General features: G+C 45.3%; 1 protein-coding gene across 2 annotated transcripts in view; it reads right to left on the reverse strand.

Annotated features, from left to right (window-relative positions):
• Positions 1-18,255: 18,255 nt before the first annotated feature.
• The window catches only part of ltn1 (listerin E3 ubiquitin protein ligase 1), a 43,296-nt gene continuing 37,089 nt past the window's right edge, over positions 18,256-24,462 (reverse strand). For both annotated transcript variants that reach the window (XM_056284676.1, XM_056284675.1), the window contains 5 exons: positions 24,176-24,341; positions 23,855-24,075; positions 21,781-21,975; positions 18,920-19,087; positions 18,256-18,604 (listed from right to left, as the gene is read on the reverse strand). In XM_056284676.1, the coding sequence (XP_056140651.1) occupies positions 18,542-18,604; positions 18,920-19,087; positions 21,781-21,975; positions 23,855-24,075; positions 24,176-24,341 (813 nt within the window). In that variant the 3' untranslated portion in view covers positions 18,256-18,541. The remainder of the gene's footprint in view (positions 18,605-18,919; positions 19,088-21,780; positions 21,976-23,854; positions 24,076-24,175; positions 24,342-24,462) is intronic.

Consider the following 24,462-nt stretch of genomic DNA (forward strand, 5'->3'; position numbering starts at 1 on the left):
ATGAATGAGGGCAAACTTGTGGCGAGGACGAAGAAACTCCCAAGGGGGGAAATGGCGGACAGTGGGGGGCGGCAAGTTATAGAGGCAGCGTCATCTTTCAAGTCGAAAGTCTGGGCCCACTTCGGCTTTTACAGTACCGACGGGACAGACAAGCTCGATAAAGACCACGTGATATACAAGAAGTGTCTCGTGAAAGTTAAGTACACGGGCAACACCGCGAACGTGCATAGCCACCTTGTTCGTGGAAGTCTACTTCTTCAGAGCTTCCTCGTTAGCGAGGGTTGGCAGCGCCGTCAGGATGCCAAACGAGTCTCCTCCAGGTCTTTCTGTCCTGAGCTGATCTTGTTGCCTCCGATATTTTCGGATCAAGTCATTCTTTGACGTCATCCTGATACTGCCTTTTTGGTCGGCCTCTCGCGCTCTGCTGGTGTAGTTCCCAAAATCGCTGTTTTCGTTAATTTGCTCCCACCTGGACGACAGGTATGCCCAAAGAATGATAGCTTTCTTTTCATTATGTGCCATTAGTCCTCTTTTTGTTCCTAATTCATTAAGGATGCTCGCATTCGCTCGTTTCTCTGTCGAAGCATCCTACGATAAAGCCACATCCCTGCACGCCCAACCCTGTTTACCATCGCTTTCTTCAATGTCCAACTTTCAGCTCCATGTGACAACACTGGCCAGACGAGTGCTTTAAGCAGACGGACGTTCACTTCTTTTCTTATTCCCCTATCTCTACATGTTAGTACCATCGCCATCATTCTTCTCTTTGCGAGGGTAATTCTGATTTTTATGTCATCTGTACAATCACCGTCATTTTTCTTAACTCAACCCAGGCATTTGAAGCTCTCTAGTTGTTCTACGTCTTGTCCATCTACTGACATTGCAATATCTGGTCCACCCACTTTCATGCACCTTTGTCTTTTTCACATTCAAACTAAGCAACCTCATTTTGTCCCCTGCCTCGTTTAAGGCTCATTTATGCTCCCTTTACGTGCGTAAATAGATACGTCTGTTTCAAATGTTCTACACGTCACTGCCCACATACTTCCCATCCGTGTTTTACGTTGGCATGGTTGTTAAGCCATACATCCACTAGAGGGCAGTTCACTTCAGAGTTCAGAGGTAAGGTGTCTAGGCTGCCGGAAATTCACACGAAGAAGAAGACGGGCGCAAACATGGCGACGGTGGAGGAGATCGTGATCGTGTATCTGTTAAAAAAGAGGCAGCGTAGTAGACGGCGGTTGTCTGTGCGGCCATTAAATACATCGCGCATGTGGACGGAGAATTCTTCTCCCTGATTTTACCAATGAAGAGAAATTGACGACGAACGTCATTTCCAATACTTTCGCACAGCCTTTCCTCAAAAAGTTCCGCCATTTCTTCGTCTTCTTTGTTGTTTGTTGTTGGCTGGTCGCGCGTGAGCTATTAGCCACATTGCACAACACTGCCCCCACGATTTCCGGTGGTATTTCCGGTGGTACTGCTACGGACAGGAGGCTCCGTCCGTATACGTATTTAACGTTGAGCATAAATGAGCTCTTACGCGACTCAACCTTTCGTTTGGAAGTCGGCCTACAATAAATATGATGTTTAAAGCAAAGCTTCCGTTTACACCCCCGAGGGGCGCCAGTATTACTGGCTACCGCTGGGTTTATTTGCAAGGACCTTCGGCCACACGGTGTAGTGGGAAATGAAGGTTTTCACCGAACGCTTCAAACACTGCAACCAAGATATGACATACCGAGTGGAGAATATTTCACTAAAAAGGCTGTTTCAGTGTTGTATGCAGAGACGAGAGCAAAGACGTGTATTTTTTAATGTGTAACCGGTTATATTCTTGCCCGGTGCGGGATTCGGTACGAGGTGTACTGCACCACAAGGTGACACCACTAACCGCTCGGCTAAAGGGTCAGACCCGTTAGGTAGGGGCTAACGTGTCTTATTAGTAGTTTACAAATGTTTATTTTTTGAGAGAGAAATGTGTATATTTTTTGCGTTAATGTATTGTAACGATCACGGATGAATAGGCTCGGTCGGTAGTTAGAGGTTTTCAGGCCTATATTTTAAAGGAGCCCAGCGTCTGATATGCCATCAGGTGGTCTGGCAGCCTGTCCCACATGAACTAAGGCTCCCCGCGGTGTGTAGCTTTGTCCTTGACTCTTGTAGGAGTTACGCTGTTGTTTGAGCTGAGATTACAAACACAGGTTTATGGGGTTGGAGGTATGTAGAGGTAGAGGTCCCAAATGATGCCATGAGCCCTGCGGTCCTCCTCGAAGTCGGCCCGTTGGTGACGTAGACCTGTGCTGCGCTGCATGGGTGTGAAAGCCAGAACTGGGACACACTTGTACGCGTGTCATTTCCTGTCAGTTCGCCAAAATTGAAAAGACAAGCTCACATTACAGTAACATTTACTTACCTGTTCATCTTGCACCGAACAAAACACTTTGCAACAGCTGTACATAAGTTCCAGCCGTACATAATCATTTATCATTTATCTGTATTCAACTTAATCCTGCACTGCTCCATATCGCTGCTGTCTGCACACACGTTAGTATGGAAATATGTATGTATGCAAGTTTGTAGGCTGTATGTGTAGGTCTGTGTATGTATGTAAAGTACATTGTGAGTTCTGACAACCAAAGACAAATTCCTCGTATGTGTGAAGCCGTACTCGGCCAGTGAAGTTTGATTCTGATGATATGATGACAAAATTAGGTCATCATAGAGTATTGTTTCTGAGATAATTAGAATCAATAACTCAAATTATATCGAAGTGGCACCGCTGCCTTAATATGGCAACGTAGTCGGCGATATTGCCCATAAAACTCCCTGGAGAATTGAAGGCTTTTCATGCTGCGGTAGGAACGCTACCGCCAGGGGGCAACTCTATCACGCCCCCTACCGATAAGGCGAGCATTTATCCCATCCACCCTAACAGGTCATCGCAAGGAGTTTTGTGTGGTAGACCGCTGCGATATCTGTGACGATATGGGCTTCTCCAAAGGGTGCGTCGAGGGCTCATAGGGGGCGCTGCTGAGCACTCCTGAAGCCCAGAATGAAAAATGGGACACCGCTACAGCCTCGCAGCACCACGCAAATGAAAACTGCAAGACTGCAAGTGTACCATTCGGGATAGGGCTGCAGAGTATCACACTGTTGACTAGGGGTGGGACAAAATACAGGAATAAGTTGTGTTACTTCCTCTTGCGATACGTTATTGATACACTGACGCCAAATATCCACATTCCTCATTAAAATGTGCAGGCGCTCTAAGTGATTCCCCCCAACTTGACTTACCAGAGTCACTACTTCATGGCTCCTCGGGGTGGCGCTCATCAAATGAATGAGGGCAAACTTGTGGCGAGGACGAAGAAACTCCCAAGGGGGGAAATGGCGGACAGTGGGGGGCGGCAAGTTATAGAGGCAGCGTCATCTTTCAAGTCGAAAGTCTGGGCCCACTTCGGCTTTTACAGTACCGACGGGACAGACAAGCTCGATAAAGACCACGTGATATACAAGAAGTGTCTCGTGAAAGTTAAGTACACGGGCAACACCGCGAACGTGCATAGCCACCTTGTTCGTGGAAGTCTCCTTCTTCAGAGCTTCCTCGTTAGCGAGGGTTGGCAGCGCCGCCGGGATGCCAAACGAGTCTCCTCCGGGTCTTTCTGTCCTGAGCTGATCTTGTTGCCTCCGATATTTTCAGATCAAGTCATTCTTTGACGTCATCCTGATACTGCCTTTTTGGTCGGCCTCTCGCGCTCTGCTGGTGTAGTTCCCAAAATCGCTGTTTTCGTTAATTTGCTCCCACCTGGACGACAGGTATGCCCAAAGAATGATAACTTTATTTTCATTTAGTCCTCTTTTTGTTCCTAATTCATTAAGGATGCTCGCATTCGCTCGTTTCTCTGTCGAAGCATCCTACGATAAAGCCACATCTCTGCACGCCCAACCCTGTTTACCATCGCTTTCTTCAATGTCCAACTTTCAGCTCCATGTGACAACACTGGCCAGACGAGTGCTTTAAGCAGACGGACGTTCACTTCTTTTCTTATTCCCCTATCTCTACATGTTAGTACCATCGCCACCATTCTTCTCTTTGCGAGGGTAATTCTGATTTTTATGTCATCTGTACAATCACCGTCATTTTTCTTAACTGAATCCAGGCATTTGAAGCTCTCTAGTTGTTCTACGTCTTGTCCATCTACTGACATTGCAATATCTGGTCCACCCACTTTCATGCACCTTTGTCTTTTTCACATTCAAACTAAGCAACCTCATTTTGTCCCCTGCCTCGTTTAAGGCTCATTTATGCTCCCTTTACGTGCGTAAATAGATACGTCTGTTTCAAATGTTCTACACGTCACTGCCCACATACTTCCCATCCGTGTTTTACGTTGGCATGGTTGTTAAGCCATACATCCACTAGAGGGCAGTTCACTTCAGAGTTCAGAGGTAAGGTGTCTAGGCTGCCGGAAATTCACACGAAGAAGAAGACGGGCGCAAACATGGCGACGGTGGAGGAGATCGTGATCGTGTATCTGTTAAAAAAGAGGCAGCGTAGTAGACGGCGGTTGTCTGTGCGGCCATTAAATACATCGCGCATGTGGACGGAGAATTCTTCTCCCTGATTTTACCAATGAAGAGAAATTGACGACGAACGTCATTTCCAATACTTTCGCACAGCCTTTCCTCAAAAAGTTCCGCCATTTCTTCGTCTTCTTTGTTGTTTGTTGTTGGCTGGTCGCGCGTGAGCTATTAGCCACATTGCACAACACTGCCCCCACGATTTCCGGTGGTATTTCCGGTGGTACTGCTACGGACAGGAGGCTCCGTCCGTATACGTATTTAACGTTGAGCATAAATGAGCTCTTACGCGACTCAACCTTTCGTTTGGAAGTCGGCCTACAATAAATATGATGTTTAAAGCAAAGCTTCCGTTTACACCCCCGAGGGGCGCCAGTATTACTGGCTACCGCTGGGTTTATTTGCAAGGACCTTCGGCCACACGGTGTAGTGGGAAATGAAGGTTTTCACCGAACGCTTCAAACACTGCAACCAAGATATGACATACCGAGTGGAGAATATTTCACTAAAAAGGCTGTTTCAGTGTTGTATGCAGAGACGAGAGCAAAGACGTGTATTTTTTAATGTGTAACCGGTTATATTCTTGCCCGGTGCGGGATTCGGTACGAGGTGTACTGCACCACAAGGTGACACCACTAACCGCTCGGCTAAAGGGTCAGACCCGTTAGGTAGGGGCTAACGTGTCTTATTAGTAGTTTACAAATGTTTATTTTTTGAGAGAGAAATGTGTATATTTTTTGCGTTAATGTATTGTAACGATCACGGATGAATAGGCTCGGTCGGTAGTTAGAGGTTTTCAGGCCTATATTTTAAAGGAGCCCAGCGTCTGATATGCCATCAGGTGGTCTGGCAGCCTGTCCCACATGAACTAAGGCTCCCCGCGGTGTGTAGCTTTGTCCTTGACTCTTGTAGGAGTTACGCTGTTGTTTGAGCTGAGATTACAAACACAGGTTTATGGGGTTGGAGGTATGTAGAGGTAGAGGTCCCAAATGATGCCATGAGCCCTGCGGTCCTCCTCGAAGTCGGCCCGTTGGTGACGTAGACCTGTGCTGCGCTGCATGGGTGTGAAAGCCAGAACTGGGACACACTTGTACGCGTGTCATTTCCTGTCAGTTCGCCAAAATTGAAAAGACAAGCTCACATTACAGTAACATTTACTTACCTGTTCATCTTGCACCGAACAAAACACTTTGCAACAGCTGTACATAAGTTCCAGCCGTACATAATCATTTATCATTTATCTGTATTCAACTTAATCCTGCACTGCTCCATATCGCTGCTGTCTGCACACACGTTAGTATGGAAATATGTATGTATGCAAGTTTGTAGGCTGTATGTGTAGGTCTGTGTATGTATGTAAAGTACATTGTGAGTTCTGACAACCAAAGACAAATTCCTCGTATGTGTGAAGCCGTACTCGGCCAGTGAAGTTTGATTCTGATGATATGATGACAAAATTAGGTCATCATAGAGTATTGTTTCTGAGATAATTAGAATCAATAACTCAAATTATATCGAAGTGGCACCGCTGCCTTAATATGGCAACGTAGTCGGCGATATTGCCCATAAAACTCCCTGGAGAATTGAAGGCTTTTCATGCTGCGGTAGGAACGCTACCGCCAGGGGGCAACTCTATCACGCCCCCTACCGATAAGGCGAGCATTTATCCCATCCACCCTAACAGGTCATCGCAAGGAGTTTTGTGTGGTAGACCGCTGCGATATCTGTGACGATATGGGCTTCTCCAAAGGGTGCGTCGAGGGCTCATGGGGGGCGCTGCTGAGCACTCCTGAAGCCCAGAATGAAAAATGGGACACCGCTACAGCCTCGCAGCACCACGCAAATGAAAACTGCAAGACTGCAAGTGTACCATTCGGGATAGGGCTGCAGAGTATCACACTGTTGACTAGGGGTGGGACAAAATACAGGAATAAGTTGTGTTACTTCCTCTTGCGATACGTTATTGATACACTGACGCCAAATATCCACATTTCTCATTAAAATGTGCAGGCGCTCTAAGTGATTCCCCCCAACTTGACTTACCAGAGTCACTACTTCATGGCTCCTCGGGGTGGCGCTCATCAAATGAATGAGGGCAAACTTGTGGCGAGGACGAAGAAACTCCCAAGGGGGGAAATGGCGGACAGTGGGGGGCGGCAAGTTATAGAGGCAGCGTCATCTTTCAAGTCGAAAGTCTGGGCCCACTTCGGCTTTTACAGTACCGACGGGACAGACAAGCTCGATAAAGACCACGTGATATACAAGAAGTGTCTCGTGAAAGTTAAGTACACGGGCAACACCGCGAACGTGCATAGCCACCTTGTTCGTGGAAGTCTCCTTCTTCAGAGCTTCCTCGTTAGCGAGGGTTGGCAGCGCCGCCGGGATGCCAAACGAGTCTCATCCGGGTCTTTCTGTCCTGAGCTGATCTTGTTGCCTCCGATATTTTCAGATCAAGTCATTCTTTGACGTCATCCTGATACTGCCTTTTTGGTCGGCCTCTCGCGCTCTGCTGGTGTAGTTCCCAAAATCGCTGTTTTCGTTAATTTGCTCCCACCTGGACGACAGGTATGCCCAAAGAATGATAACTTTATTTTCATTTAGTCCTCTTTTTGTTCCTAATTCATTAAGGATGCTCGCATTCGCTCGTTTCTCTGTCGAAGCATCCTACGATAAAGCCACATCCCTGCACGCCCAACCCTGTTTACCATCGCTTTCTTCAATGTCCAACTTTCAGCTCCATGTGACAACACTGGCCAGACGAGTGCTTTAAGCAGACGGACGTTCACTTCTTTTCTTATTCCCCTATCTCTACATGTTAGTACCATCGCCATCATTCTTCTCTTTGCGAGGGTAATTCTGATTTTTATGTCATCTGTACAATCACCGTCATTTTTCTTAACTGAATCCAGGCATTTGAAGCTCTCTAGTTGTTCTACGTCTTGTCCATCTACTGACATTGCAATATCTGGTCCACCCACTTTCATGCACCTTTGTCTTTTTCACATTCAAACTAAGCAACCTCATTTTGTCCCCTGCCTCGTTTAAGGCTCATTTATGCTCCCTTTACGTGCGTAAATAGATACGTCTGTTTCAAATGTTCTACACGTCACTGCCCACATACTTCCCATCCGTGTTTTACGTTGGCATGGTTGTTAAGCCATACATCCACTAGAGGGCAGTTCACTTCAGAGTTCAGAGGTAAGGTGTCTAGGCTGCCGGAAATTCACACGAAGAAGAAGACGGGCGCAAACATGGCGACGGTGGAGGAGATCGTGATCGTGTATCTGTTAAAAAAGAGGCAGCGTAGTAGACGGCGGTTGTCTGTGCGGCCATTAAATACATCGCGCATGTGGACGGAGAATTCTTCTCCCTGATTTTACCAATGAAGAGAAATTGACGACGAACGTCATTTCCAATACTTTCGCACAGCCTTTCCTCAAAAAGTTCCGCCATTTCTTCGTCTTCTTTGTTGTTTGTTGTTGGCTGGTCGCGCGTGAGCTATTAGCCACATTGCACAACACTGCCCCCACGATTTCCGGTGGTATTTCCGGTGGTACTGCTACGGACAGGAGGCTCCGTCCGTATACGTATTTAACGTTGAGCATAAATGAGCTCTTACGCGACTCAACCTTTCGTTTGGAAGTCGGCCTACAATAAATATGATGTTTAAAGCAAAGCTTCCGTTTACACCCCCGAGGGGCGCCAGTATTACTGGCTACCGCTGGGTTTATTTGCAAGGACCTTCGGCCACACGGTGTAGTGGGAAATGAAGGTTTTCACCGAACGCTTCAAACACTGCAACCAAGATATGACATACCGAGTGGAGAATATTTCACTAAAAAGGCTGTTTCAGTGTTGTATGCAGAGACGAGAGCAAAGACGTGTATTTTTTAATGTGTAACCGGTTATATTCTTGCCCGGTGCGGGATTCGGTACGAGGTGTACTGCACCACAAGGTGACACCACTAACCGCTCGGCTAAAGGGTCAGACCCGTTAGGTAGGGGCTAACGTGTCTTATTAGTAGTTTACAAATGTTTATTTTTTGAGAGAGAAATGTGTATATTTTTTGCGTTAATGTATTGTAACGATCACGGATGAATAGGCTCGGTCGGTAGTTAGAGGTTTTCAGGCCTATATTTTAAAGGAGCCCAGCGTCTGATATGCCATCAGGTGGTCTGGCAGCCTGTCCCACATGAACTAAGGCTCCCCGCGGTGTGTAGCTTTGTCCTTGACTCTTGTAGGAGTTACGCTGTTGTTTGAGCTGAGATTACAAACACAGGTTTATGGGGTTGGAGGTATGTAGAGGTAGAGGTCCCAAATGATGCCATGAGCCCTGCGGTCCTCCTCGAAGTCGGCCCGTTGGTGACGTAGACCTGTGCTGCGCTGCATGGGTGTGAAAGCCAGAACTGGGACACACTTGTACGCGTGTCATTTCCTGTCAGTTCGCCAAAATTGAAAAGACAAGCTCACATTACAGTAACATTTACTTACCTGTTCATCTTGCACCGAACAAAACACTTTGCAACAGCTGTACATAAGTTCCAGCCGTACATAATCATTTATCATTTATCTGTATTCAACTTAATCCTGCACTGCTCCATATCGCTGCTGTCTGCACACACGTTAGTATGGAAATATGTATGTATGCAAGTTTGTAGGCTGTATGTGTAGGTCTGTGTATGTATGTAAAGTACATTGTGAGTTCTGACAACCAAAGACAAATTCCTCGTATGTGTGAAGCCGTACTCGGCCAGTGAAGTTTGATTCTGATGATATGATGACAAAATTAGGTCATCATAGAGTATTGTTTCTGAGATAATTAGAATCAATAACTCAAATTATATCGAAGTGACACCGCTGCCTTAATATGGCAACGTAGTCGGCGATATTGCCCATAAAACTCCCTGGAGAATTGAAGGCTTTTCATGCTGCGGTAGGAACGCTACCGCCAGGGGGCAACTCTATCACGCCCCCTACCGATAAGGCGAGCATTTATCCCATCCACCCTAACAGGTCATCGCAAGGAGTTTTGTGTGGTAGACCGCTGCGATATCTGTGACGATATGGGCTTCTCCAAAGGGTGCGTCGAGGGCTCATAGGGGGCGCTGCTGAGCACTCCTGAAGCCCAGAATGAAAAATGGGACACCGCTACAGCCTCGCAGCACCACGCAAATGAAAACTGCAAGACTGCAAGTGTACCATTCGGGATAGGGCTGCAGAGTATCACACTGTTGACTAGGGGTGGGACAAAATACAGGAATAAGTTGTGTTACTTCCTCTTGCGATACGTTATTGATACACTGACGCCAAATATCCACATTTCTCATTAAAATGTGCAGGCGCTCTAAGTGATTCCCCCCAACTTGACTTACCAGAGTCACTACTTCATGGCTCCTCGGGGTGGCGCTCATCAAATGAATGAGGGCAAACTTGTGGCGAGGACGAAGAAACTCCCAAGGGGGGAAATGGCGGACAGTGGGGGGCGGCAAGTTATAGAGGCAGCGTCATCTTTCAAGTCGAAAGTCTGGGCCCACTTCGGCTTTTACAGTACCGACGGGACAGACAAGCTCGATAAAGACCACGTGATATACAAGAAGTGTCTCGTGAAAGTTAAGTACACGGGCAACACCGCGAACGTGCATAGCCACCTTGTTCGTGGAAGTCTCCTTCTTCAGAGCTTCCTCGTTAGCGAGGGTTGGCAGCGCCGTCAGGATGCCAAACGAGTCTCCTCCAGGTCTTTCTGTCCTGAGCTGATCTTGTTGCCTCCGATATTTTCGGATCAAGTCATTCTTTGACGTCATCCTGATACTGCCTTTTTGGTCGGCCTCTCGCGCTCTGCTGGTGTAGTTCCCAAAATCGCTGTTTTCGTTAATTTGCTCCCACCTGGACGACAGGTATGCCCAAAGAATGATAGCTTTCTTTTCATTATGTGCCATTAGTCCTCTTTTTGTTCCTAATTCATTAAGGATGCTCGCATTCGCTCGTTTCTCTGTCGAAGCATCCTACGATAAAGCCACATCCCTGCACGCCCAACCCTGTTTACCATCGCTTTCTTCAATGTCCAACTTTCAGCTCCATGTGACAACACTGGCCAGACGAGTGCTTTAAGCAGACGGACGTTCACTTCTTTTCTTATTTCCCTATCTCTACATGTTAGTACCATCGCCATCATTCTTCTCTTTGCGAGGGTAATTCTGATTTTTATGTCATCTGTACAATCACCGTCATTTTTCTTAACTCAACCCAGGCATTTGAAGCTCTCTAGTTGTTCTACGTCTTGTCCATCTACTGACATTGCAATATCTGGTCCACCCACTTTCATGCACCTTTGTCTTTTTCACATTCAAACTAAGCAACCTCATTTTGTCCCCTGCCTCGTTTAAGGCTCATTTATGCTCCCTTTACGTGCGTAAATAGATACGTCTGTTTCAAATGTTCTACACGTCACTGCCCACATACTTCCCATCCGTGTTTTACGTTGGCATGGTTGTTAAGCCATACATCCACTAGAGGGCAGTTCACTTCAGAGTTCAGAGGTAAGGTGTCTAGGCTGCCGGAGATTCACACGAAGAAGAAGACGGGCGCAAACATGGCGACGGTGGAGGAGATCGTGATCGTGTATCTGTTAAAAAAGAGGCAGCGTAGTAGACGGCGGTTGTCTGTGCGGCCATTAAATACATCGCGCATGTGGACGGAGAATTCTTCTCCCTGATTTTACCAATGAAGAGAAATTGACGACGAACGTCATTTCCAATACTTTCGCACAGCCTTTCCTCAAAAAGTTCCGCCATTTCTTCGTCTTCTTTGTTGTTTGTTGTTGGCTGGTCGCGCGTGAGCTATTAGCCACACTGCGCAACACTGCCCCCACGATTTCCGGTGGTACTGCTACGGACAGGAGGCTCCGTCCGTATACGTATTTAACGTTGAGCATAAATGAGCTCTTACGCGACTCAACCTTTCGTTTGGAAGTCGGCCTACAATAAATATGATGTTTAAAGCAAAGCTTCCGTTTACACCCCCGAGGGGCGCCAGTATTACTGGCTACCGCTGGGTTTATTTGCAAGGACCTTCGGCCACACGGTGTAGTGGGAAATGAAGGTTTTCACCGAACGCTTCAAACACTGCAACCAAGATATGACATACCGAGTGGAGAATATTTCACTAAAAAGGCTGTTTCAGTGTTGTATGCAGAGACGAGAGCAAAGACGTGTATTTTTTAATGTGTAACCGGTTATATTCTTGCCCGGTGCGGGATTCGGTACGAGGTGTACTGCACCACAAGGTGACACCACTAACCGCTCGGCTAAAGGGTCAGACCCGTTAGGTAGGGGCTAACGTGTCTTATTAGTAGTTTACAAATGTTTATTTTTTGAGAGAGAAATGTGTATATTTTTTGCGTTAATGTATTGTAACGATCACGGATGAATAGGCTCGGTCGGTAGTTAGAGGTTTTCAGGCCTATATTTTAAAGGAGCCCAGCGTCTGATATGCCATCAGGTGGTCTGGCAGCCTGTCCCACATGAACTAAGGCTCCCCGCGGTGTGTAGCTTTGTCCTTGACTCTTGTAGGAGTTACGCTGTTGTTTGAGCTGAGATTACAAACACAGGTTTATGGGGTTGGAGGTATGTAGAGGTAGAGGTCCCAAATGATGCCATGAGCCCTGCGGTCCTCCTCGAAGTCGGCCCGTTGGTGACGTAGACCTGTGCTGCGCTGCATGGGTGTGAAAGCCAGAACTGGGACACACTTGTACGCGTGTCATTTCCTGTCAGTTCGCCAAAATTGAAAAGACAAGCTCACATTACAGTAACATTTACTTACCTGTTCATCTTGCACCGAACAAAACACTTTGCAACAGCTGTACATAAGTTCCAGCCGTACATAATCATTTATCATTTATCTGTATTCAACTTAATCCTGCACTGCTCCATATCGCTGCTGTCTGCACACACGTTAGTATGGAAATATGTATGTATGCAAGTTTGTAGGCTGTATGTGTAGGTCTGTGTATGTATGTAAAGTACATTGTGAGTTCTGACAACCAAAGACAAATTCCTCGTATGTGTGAAGCCGTACTCGGCCAGTGAAGTTTGATTCTGATGATATGATGACAAAATTAGGTCATCATAGAGTATTGTTTCTGAGATAATTAGAATCAATAACTCAAATTATATCGAAGTGACACCGCTGCCTTAATATGGCAACGTAGTCGGCGATATTGCCCATAAAACTCCCTGGAGAATTGAAGGCTTTTCATGCTGCGGTAGGAACGCTACCGCCAGGGGGCAACTCTATCACGCCCCCTACCGATAAGGCGAGCATTTATCCCATCCACCCTAACAGGTCATCGCAAGGAGTTTTGTGTGGTAGACCGCTGCGATATCTGTGACGATATGGGCTTCTCCAAAGGGTGCGTCGAGGGCTCATAGGGGGCGCTGCTGAGCACTCCTGAAGCCCAGAATGAAAAATGGGACACCGCTACAGCCTCGCAGCACCACGCAAATGAAAACTGCAAGACTGCAAGTGTACCATTCGGGATAGGGCTGCAGAGTATCACACTGTTGACTAGGGGTGGGACAAAATACAGGAATAAGTTGTGTTACTTCCTCTTGCGATACGTTATTGATACACTGACGCCAAATATCCACATTCCTCATTAAAATGTGCAGGCGCTCTAAGTGATTCCCCCCAACTTGACTTACCAGAGTCACTACTTCATGGCTCCTCGGGGTGGCGCTCATCAAATGAATGAGGGCAAACTTGTGGCGAGGACGAAGAAACTCCCAAGGGGGGAAATGGCGGACAGTGGGGGGCGGCAAGTTATAGAGGCAGCGTCATCTTTCAAGTCGAAAGTCTGGGCCCACTTCGGCTTTTACAGTACCGACGGGACAGACAAGCTCGATAAAGACCACGTGATATACAAGAAGTGTCTCGTGAAAGTTAAGTACACGGGCAACACCGCGAACGTGCATAGCCACCTTGTTCGTGGAAGTCTCCTTCTTCAGAGCTTCCTCGTTAGCGAGGGTTGGCAGCGCCGTCAGGATGCCAAACGAGTCTCCTCCAGGTCTTTCTGTCCTGAGCTGATCTTGTTGCCTCCGATATTTTCGGATCAAGTCATTCTTTGACGTCATCCTGATACTGCCTTTTTGGTCGGCCTCTCGCGCTCTGCTGGTGTAGTTCCCAAAATCGCTGTTTTCGTTAATTTGCTCCCACCTGGACGACAGGTATGCCCAAAGAATGATAGCTTTCTTTTCATTATGTGCCATTAGTCCTCTTTTTGTTCCTAATTCATTAAGGATGCTCGCATTCGCTCGTTTCTCTGTCGAAGCATCCTACGATAAAGCCACATCCCTGCACGCCCAACCCTGTTTACCATCGCTTTCTTCAATGTCCAACTTTCAGCTCCATGTGACACTAGCCAGACGAGTGCTTTAAGCAGACGGACGTTCACTTCTTTTCTTATTTCCCTATCTCTACATGTTAGTACCATCGCCATCATTCTTCTCTTTGCGAGGGTAATTCTGATTTTTATGTCATCTGTACAATCACCGTCATTTTTCTTAACTCAACCCAGGCATTTGAAGCTCTCTAGTTGTTCTACGTCTTGTCCATCTACTGACATTGCAATATCTGGTCCACCCACTTTCATGCACCTTTGTCTTTTTCACATTCAAACTAAGCAACCTCATTTTGTCCCCTGCCTCGTTTAAGGCTCATTTATGCTCCCTTTACGTGCGTAAATAGATACGTCTGTTTCAAATGTTCTACACGTCACTGCCCACATACTTCCCATCCGTGTTTTACGTTGGCATGGTTGTTAAGCCATACATCCACTAGAGGGCAGTTCACTTCAGAGTTCAGAGGTAAGGTGTCTAGGCTGCCGGAAATTCACACGAAGAAGAAGACGGGCGCAAACATGGCGACGGTGGAGGAGATCGTGATCGTGTATCTGTTAAAAAAGAGGCAGCGTAGTAGACGGCGGTTGTCTGTGCGGCCATTAAATACATCGCGCATGTGGACGGAGAATTCTTCTCCCTGATTTTACCAATGAAGAGAAATTGACGACGAACGTCATTTCCAATACTTTCGCACAGCCTTTCCTCAAAAAGTTCCGCCATTTCTTCGTCTTCTTTGTTGTTTGTTGTTGGCTGGTCGCGCGTGAGCTATTAGCCACACTGCGCAACACTGCCCCCACGATTTCCGGTGGTACTGCTACGGACAGGAGGCTCCGTCCGTATACGTATTTAACGTTGAGCATAAATGAGCTCTTACGCGACTCAACCTTTCGTTTGGAAGTCGGCCTACAATAAATATGATGTTTAAAGCAAAGCTTCCGTTTACACCCCCGAGGGGCGCCAGTATTACTGGCTACCGCTGGGTTTATTTGCAAGGACCTTCGGCCACACGGTGTAGTGGGAAATGAAGGTTTTCACCGAACGCTTCAAACACTGCAACCAAGATATGACATACCGAGTGGAGAATATTTCACTAAAAAGGCTGTTTCAGTGTTGTATGCAGAGACGAGAGCAAAGACGTGTATTTTTTAATGTTTATTTTTTGAGAGAGAAATTGTATATTTTTTGCATTAATGTATTGTAACGATCACGGATGGATAGGCTCGGTCGGTAGCCCTTGGCTAGCGGGTCGGACCCTTTAGTCGACTGGCTAACGTTGTCGTTCGCCCCCCGGCGGTCCCCTCTATCGGATGTGCTTCCCGAACGAAGGGGGCAATGTAACGATCACGGATGAATAGGCTCGGTCGGTAGCCCTTGGCTAACGGGTCGGACCCTTTTTGGAGATCGTGAAGGACCGTGAGGCCATCGTATGCGTTTCCCGAAGGAGGGGCGTAGTGTAGACACGTTGGCTCTTGGCTAACGGGTCGGACCCTTTAGTCGACTAGCTAACGTTGTCGCCTGCGGTGCAGGAGACACGGGTTCGCGTCCCGGCTGTGGCGGTTCCCGGGCTGCCCCCCTAATTCGCTACATTGGTGTCGGTAGTGGGATGGTGAGATCGTGAAGGACCGTGAGGCTATCGGAACCGTTTCCCGAAGGAGGGAGGTAGTGTAATGTACACAAATAAGTAGACACGTTAGCTCGACTGGTTATAACGCTCGACTGGTTAAGTCGCGTCCCGGCTGTGACGGTCTGGCCGAGCTGCCCCCCGAATTCGCTACAGTATGTTTTTTTGTGCAAAGTTACAAAAAATGTATTTTACCGAATACATATGCGTGAATGAGAGGGAGGACAGTGGAATGGTGAGGATGCAAGAAGTAGAGGTGACAAAGGCATATGAGTTTAAATACTTGGGGTCAGATGTCCAAAGTAATGGGGTGTGCAGAAGACAGTGCAGGCAGGGTGGAGTGGGTGGAGAAGAGTGTCAGGGGTGATTTGTGACGGAAGGGTACCAGGAAGAGTTAAATTGAAGGTTTACAAGACAGTTGTGAGACCAGCTATGTTGTATGGTTTGGAGACAGTGGCACTGACGAATTTACAGGAGGTGGCAGAGTTGAAGATGCTAAGATTTTCATTGGGAGTGACGAAGAAGGACAGGATTAGGAACGATTATATTAGAGGGACAGCTCAGGTTGGACGGTTTGGAGACAAAGCAAGAGAGGCAAGATGGAGATGGTTTGGACATGTGTGGAGGAGAGATGCTGGGTATATTGGGAGAAGGATGCTGAATATGGAGCTGCCAGGGAAGAGGAAACGAGGAAGGCCAAAGAGGTTTATGGATGTGGTGAGAGAGGACATGCAGGTGGCTGGTGTGACAGAGGAAGATGCAGAGGACAGGAAGAAATGGAAACGGGTGATCCGCTGTGGCGCCCCCTAACGGGAGCAGCTAAAAGTATTAGTAGTAGTGTAAAGTTAATTTACACAGATTGAACATATTTTAGTGAGGCATAGTTGCATCCTTCCTTTAAACATTTTAACCCCAGAACTGTTCTGCTTTCTGGCAGTTAGGCCTTGTACCAGTTTGTGGATATTTTACATTGGAATGATGGCACACGTGGACATGGACAAGTTGCATTCAGTGTTTGTGTGTGTTATAGAGGCACTAAGCTAAGACTCTATGCACTTTGTTGTACATTGTTTAATTTCAGTTGTAAAATTCTGTGAAACTGACACCACAATGCAGTGAATACATAATTCCTGCTTTTTGCCTTTTTAGGGGTATCGTAGATGACTGTCAGAATCGCTGTATCGTAATACTGTCATTATCGTGGGCAACGTATCGAGATAGTATCTAATCGTGAGTTACTCTGTGATTCCCACCCCTGCTGTTGAGACTAGATGAAGGTTTTTGATTCAGTCCAAGAGGAGAGACAGCCAACGAATGAAGCAGGCGCGGTGGTGATGTTAAGTCTCCTTTCTCCTTCACAAATAGTTGTTGACTTTAATTAAACATGATCACGAGTCCAACACTGACCTTGCACATGACCTTTGGGCAGGTGGGAGAGGTTGGGAATGAGTCTATAATTTACCAGAAGCTTCTGGATGGAGGCTGGGCTTCCAGCATTGGCTTCTGAGGATGCCAGTCCTTGAATGTACAGAGAATATCTTTAGCGTTGGAAAAAACAGCAGTTAATGAATTGAGCAATCTGCGGGAGGAAAGGAAAGATTCATGACTTTGGGAGAAAGAGCGATGGAATGGGATCCAGGGCACATGTGGAGAATTTAATTTTGCAGATGGTTCCCCCTACTTCTCTCTTCTCTGGGTGACTTTGGAGAAGTATTGGTAAGCCTGGAGGACTCCAGGCAGTTGGTAAAGGGCAGGAGGACACACTGATAAGAAGACAGACAGACCTAAGGGAAGATGGAGTTGACCTCTTCCAAAATAAAATAAATAAACACAGGATCATTTCATCGATCACAAAAGCAACATACAACTAGCCTACAGATGCCTGTGAGGGGAGGGGGGGAAATCAATTTCATAAATACTGTCCATCCAACTGTGACTTATTTACTTTCCCGCATCAGTCATGGGCACATACAGACAGAAAAAGGATTTAAAGTTATTGATACTTGTAAAAGGAGACAATTGAATCATGTTGAAACATATCACCTGCCTAAAGAAGTTTCCTTTGTGTATTTCACAGATGAGCTCATCATGTTATGATGGTAATGAGGTATGTCACAAACCAGACTGAACCTCTTCACACACTCCTAAACATTAGGAAATATGAGGAAATATTTGCTAAACCAGAGATAATCATGGCACTACTCACAACAATTTGTTCACAAATTAAGATAATAATCCAACTAAATTTCAACATGAACACACAAATTCATAAAAGTATACAAAGCAGTCAAAGTGCAATGGGACCAGCTTTGGTCTTCTGGCTTTGCAATTCACCCTCTTCAATACTCCTGTGGTTGTTTTTTTTGGGGGGGGGCATAAGAAATAAAAAGTAGCCATGCAAAAGAACTATAAAAACTGACCAATTGTCAATTACACAAAAGCAGCAATGACAATATCAGTGAGGTTCCTAAAATCTGCATATATCTTAATGACAATAACAGATTGTAGGCTGTCCACCATCTCTCGCTGATCAATATCAGAAATCAAAAATCATCCATTACTTCTAAACTTGACTGCATTCAGAGCCAAATTGTTGGCTGTTCTGGCTCTAAGGGTTGGGCATGTGATACAAGATTTCCTGAGCCGACCAAGCATTAAATTTGGCATTTTATTAACAGAAAAGAAAGAGGACAGAGTGCAAACCAAGCCGGGTAACTGTCCATTACATCTTTGAGTGATAGTCAAATTACACCTTAATGTAGACCTTCATATCCACACGTGCTTCTTCTCTTAGTATCCTCTGTGGCAGAGCCTTGCTTCCCTTCTTCCTCGGGACATCACAGTCCTGACCCGTTTGTCACTGAGTGCTTGTGGGCCTTCAGTGGTACATTTCATCGGTCCACCTCTGGGCTGTGGTCGGCAAGCAAGGTTCTATACATATTAGAAGAAGGTTTCTCTGCACAGTGGACAGGTGGACTTGTTGCTGGAGGTGAACCACTTATACTATACAGAAGGACAGGGGGGAAAAACAAAGGGGGGGAAAATTAATGTGAGGAAAAGATGACATGATGTTCCTGGCTATGTTCACACAGCAGTTAAATACAGTTGTCACTCCTCGTGGGAATGCTGCTGCAAATCTGGTTAAGTTCTCACACAATTCCGTTATGAAAGAGTGACAACTGCTTTTTATATCCAAAGTTTCTACCAGAACTGTTCAGGTAGCTGCCACTGATTTGAGTGCAGATATGGTTAAGTTTCTGCATGTTGTATTTCGTGATGTGTATGCAGGGTAGTGTGACGTCTGCTGACGTGGCTCACCAAACACGCTGAATGGAACTTTTTCTTGCAGGTGCGGCAGGCCTTCTTGGGCAGAGAGTAGTTGGAGCCGTGGATAACAGAAAAGCAGATCATGCAGTCCTCTATGCCCTCAAAACGCTTGTCCACGTTGTTCTTCCACAGAGCCAGGCCCTCCATTATACTGCCATTCTGCACACAAACACACCGATTCTTTTTTATAAACTCTTGATGGCTCAAATAGAATAACTTTTATTTCTGCTGCTATTGTAACTGTTACTATTTTGCTGCTCTTGTTGCTGCAACTGCTCCTAGGCTTTATCAATCTCTTTGAGGAATTTCCGTTTTGAGTATAATTCCCTAAAGCTTGCAGGATTTCAAGAGTCTAATTCAAGTGCTCTTGAGCAAATTGGTGGCCTATTGACATGGTGGCTTGAACCCTGGGGTAGGGTCGATATAGGATTTTATCATGGCTCGCGATGAAAAAATTTACAAAAAGTTGATTATGCTGAATTTACATTATTGGGCTAAACATAAATGGGGATAATGGTGAATAGCCTCACAACTTGAAAAAGCAGTCTAACTCACGTTCTCTCTCTGTGTACTTCACGTTGGGAGTTAAGTGCCATAACCCATTTACGCCCACACATGTGCTAGTCACATCTACCGCTGATTCAGATGGGGTAGTGACAGTGGTGAGTGAGTGTTTGGTACGGAGTATGGACTGTACTCTTGTTTCTAACTTGGATTTTTTTTTTCCATCTGTCTTTTTGCTGGTTATTTTAAGGAGCAACGGTATCCTCCAAGACGCCACCTCCATCATAGGATCTGGATCAGAGATGGGCAATGTGATCCAGAAAGGGCCAGTGTGGGTGCAGGTCTTTGTTCTAACCAAGCAGTTACACACCGGATTCTGTCAGCCAATAGTCTTTGCTAAGGACCTTGATTTGTAGACTCAGGTGTGTAACTGCTTGGGGGTTTGAACAAAGACCTGCACCCATACCGGCCCTTTCTGGATCGTGTTGCCCATGTTTTGATTATCAGCATAACATCGTGAATTGCAATTATTTTGGCCAGGATAATCGTGACATCAAATTTTCATATCGTCCCACCCGTACCCTGGGGTACAGCTCAAGTCTGTTAATTGCATCCACGTTTCCCTCACTTGCATCCGAGTCCCTCCCACCAGGGATGCATGGAAAGATGCGAAACAAGGAGAGAAGAACGAGGAAGAAATGAGCCATCCTTTTCTCTGAAGCGTCATGTGAAGCAACGTCTGTTTCTGATGATGGCAGCATAGCAGGGTTCCCCATGCACTGGGCACTTGATCTAGCTTAAAATTAAACTGTAAAAAATGTGAATTATTATCAATTCATAACTCCCCTCTGGCGAAAATTAATAATATCCCTTTTAAGTCAACCATTAAATACCTAGGCATACACATTACAAAGGATAATAACACACTAGATAATCTCAACATTTGGAATAATCTAGATAAATGTAAATCTTATTTGAATGTGTGATCTTAGAGACATCTCTATTATTGGCCAAGTTTTTCTTACAAAAATTGAGTGCATTTCAAGTCTCATTTACCCAGCTTATTCGATGTCACCTCCCAAAAATGCAATAAAAGATATAAACCAAGCTAACTTTAATTATATCTGTGAAATATATCCTTCCGGAGAATTCTTAAGACGTTGATTTGGTCTAGAACAACAATTGTTCATTTCGTGATGAATACATTGAAACAACAGAACATTTATTTGCTTATACCTTTTGGGAAGATTTTCATTACTATTAAGGGTGTTTATTCGGACTTGACCTTACATTGTCGTTCTGATTTTCTACAGAAGGTGGAAAGAAAAGTGATTTTTTTAGTATGATTATAAAAGATGGGATACATTACTTTACCATTTATATAAGTATTCTTGGAAAATTATATGTGCATAGAAATAGATTCCTGAAAACAACCACATTTCTACATATTTCGCAAGGAGCTGTGTCATTATTTCTTATCATTGAAATTTATGAAGAAGAATGGTTTGAAACTCTAACTTAACAGAGAAACCCTAGGATGCCTCTCCTTTATTTTCATTCTATTTATTTTTTCTCTAGTCTTTTTATATTTCCCCTCTTTTTTTATATGATGCATGTCTGTTGTCTGGAAAAGCAGTGTTTAAATATTGTGCCATGCCAGTTTGTGCCCCCTCAATCAAATGTGCATGATGTGCGGGGCGGAGTAATTTGATTTGTTTTTGAGGTTTTTTTGTATTTGTTTTTCATTAACTCTTTCTGCCTAAACCATAAAAGCGGAACTTAATTACTCAATTCAATTTAGAGTGATAACACAAAAAAATAAAGAACCCCAAAAGTAGTGATTGTGTCCTATGTGGTACCTATTTCCACGGGTTACACAATTTTGGTAATTTTTACACAAGTCATGGCGTTCAGCCGAAAGTCTTCCGGGAAAGCTGCTCTTTTGTATCCTTGCTCATAGCTCCTCGGAGATTGCTGCTCGATCCTCTGAGCAGAAATAAGAGCTTTGGGGAAGCCTTCAAAACGGCAGACTGGAACTACTTCCACTTCAAGCGAGGATCAAGGAGCAAAGAAATATCAAATAAGAGAGTTAAGATGTACCCCAGAACTTTAGGTCTCCCCTTCTTGCCACCAGCCACCCTGTTAACCCTCCTATCTGATTGTGTGTGAGTTGTTCAGCTGTATTTGTGAGGAGCAATTTGAGTTTTTACCCATGAGAGTGAAGACATTTTGGCCAGTAAAAACCTTTTCAAGGGTCTATTTTAGGTTTAGGACTTGGGTAAGTAGTCAATTTGGGTCCACACAACTATAGAAAAACAAACGCGTGTGCATGTGAGTTGTGTCTCCACCTGGTGTGTTAGGTAGGTGCTGAGTTGCAGCATCCAGTTCCTCCACTGCTGTACGGCCACGCCCACCCTCCTCCCGCTCTCCACCATGATGGAGCCCAGCGGGTGATTCTGCGGCAGTTGGATCACCAGCTCAATGAAGATGTCATCCACCGAGTAGGTGGCGATCACTTCCCTGGCTGCTGAGCGAGCCTTCACCTGGGGGGGGGGGCATAAATTACATGGTGCATTTTCAGTACTCAGGGTTTTGTTTTGGGGGCAAGTGACGTTAACCTGTAGAATCAGCCGTAGCTAATTTCACACTTCCACTGATTTTATTCTTAATACAGGAAAAAATACACCTGTTTACACAACTTATAGTAAATACAACACGATACACAGACTGACCGATGGATGAAGGACAAATAAGTAAATTTAAGTCAGAGAAGGAAGAGAATGGAATGACAATATCAACCAATGAGGCTCTGTCCAAAAACCTCTGGAACTCGAAGTTTATTTCCTTCTTTCATTTCATTTACCCCCCCCCCCCCGACTGTTTATTCTAGTTCATGCCACCATGTTTAGAGCTTGACAATGTTGAAAATTACACCTTTTTCCACTGAATATTTTTTTTCCAAAAAGAATATAAATCTAACTCGAATCGGCAGGCTGCTCAATTTACCACCACTGTATTTCTAAGACCTCTGGAAAGACTTAGCCGCTTGCACCGAACTGAAGGCTTTTTCAGGCATTAAATCTACAAAATGTCTTTTGAGGACATTAAAGGGTCCATGGTAAATCTGAAAATACTAAAAGTGAACATTAATCAAGTCAGAAAGTATGACTAATAAGACGTACACTACCGTTCAAAAGTTTGGGATCACCCAAACAATTTTGTGTTTTCCATGAAAAGTCACACTTATTCACCACCATATGTTGTGAAATGAATAGAAAATAGAGTCAAGACATTGACAAGGTTAGAAATAATGATTTGTATTTGAAATAAGATTTTTTTTACATCAAACTTTGCTTTCGTCAAAGAATCCTCCATTTGCAGCAATTACAGCATTGCAGACCTTTGGCATTCTAGCTGTTAATTTGTTGAGGTAATCTGGAGAAATTGCACCCCACGCTTCCAGAAGCAGCTCCCACAAGTTGGATTGGTTGGATGGGCACTTCTTTGAGCAGATTGAGTTTCTGGAGCATCACATTTGTGGGGTCAATTAAACGCTCAAAATGGCCAGAAAAAGAGAACTTTCATCTGAAACTCGACAGTCTATTCTTGTTCTTAGAAATGAAGGCTATTCCATGCGAGAAATTGCTAAGAAATTGAAGATTTCCTACACCGGTGTGTACTACTCCCTTCAGAGGACAGCACAAACAGGCTCTAACCAGAGTAGAAAAAGAAGTGGGAGGCCGCGTTGCACAACTGAGCAAGAAGATAAGTACATTAGAGTCTCTAGTTTGAGAAACAGACGCCTCACAGGTCCCCAACTGGCATCTTCATTAAATAGTACCTGTTAGAGCCTGTTTGTGCTGTCCTCTGAAGGGAGTAGTACACACCGGTGTAGGAAATCTTCAATTTCTTAGCAATTTCTCGCATGGAATAGCCTTCATTTCTAAGAACAAGAATAGACTGTCGAGTTTCAGATGAAAGTTCTCTTTTTCTGGCCATTTTGAGCGTTTAATTGACCCCACAAATGTGATGCTCCAGAAACTCAATCTGCTCAAAGAAGTGCCCATCCAACCAATCCAACTTGTGGGAGCTGCTTCTGGAAGCGTGGGGTGCAATTTCTCCAGATTACCTCAACAAATTAACAGCTAGAATGCCAAAGGTCTGCAATGCTGTAATTGCTGCAAATGGAGGATTCTTTGACGAAAGCAAAGTTTGATGTAAAAAAAATCTTATTTCAAATACAAATCATTATTTCTAACCTTGTCAATGTCTTGACTCTATTTTCTATTCATTTCACAACATATGGTGGTGAATAAGTGTGACTTTTCATGGAAAACACGAAATTGTTTGGGTGATCCCAAACTTTTGAACGGTAGTGTACATCATAAAAACTGTTTTATGGAAAACACACACACAACTTACTATCATGCCGTCGAATGTCTGGGTGCTGGAATGGACGGATGAGATCTCCTGGGCCGACAGTACTGGACTGACGTATTTAATGGTGAACTTCTCAACCGCCGCACACACTCTCTTCTCCTGGCTGTTCCACCACAGCCGCACCATGGCAGGCACGTCCTGCACTGCGCTGTAGTACACGCTGCAGGCCAGGTGGAGGAGCTCCCACTGAACACCCTCACTCTCTGAAGGCGAGAGAGACGCACATCAGGGAGATGGTGAGCTTTTTCTTGAGATGTACACACAGCTTGACCGAGGGTGCCTTTGTGTGTGTGTTGTACTTACTGTCCACAGCTAGACACAGGGACTCTGTGAAAAAGGTCTTGGTCTCTTTGGTCTCCTGCCCCTGGCCAGGGTAGACAGGGTTCTCAGGCATCAATTTAAAGAGGTGGAGGAGAAGCTTGTGAAGAGAGCGGCTTCTCTTCAGGTGAAGGGAATACTGGACACGCAGCTGGAGACAAAACACACAGACAACCATCAACAACATGGGAACACCTCAATGTCAAAAAGAGCGCTCTCTGAACATGTCGGAATCAATAGCCAAAGTGGACGTCATCCTCTATTCTGTTAGG

This window comes from Lampris incognitus, chromosome 8 (genome assembly GCF_029633865.1).
Source record: "Lampris incognitus isolate fLamInc1 chromosome 8, fLamInc1.hap2, whole genome shotgun sequence".
In the NCBI taxonomy this organism is placed as follows: domain Eukaryota; kingdom Metazoa; phylum Chordata; class Actinopteri; order Lampriformes; family Lampridae; genus Lampris; species Lampris incognitus.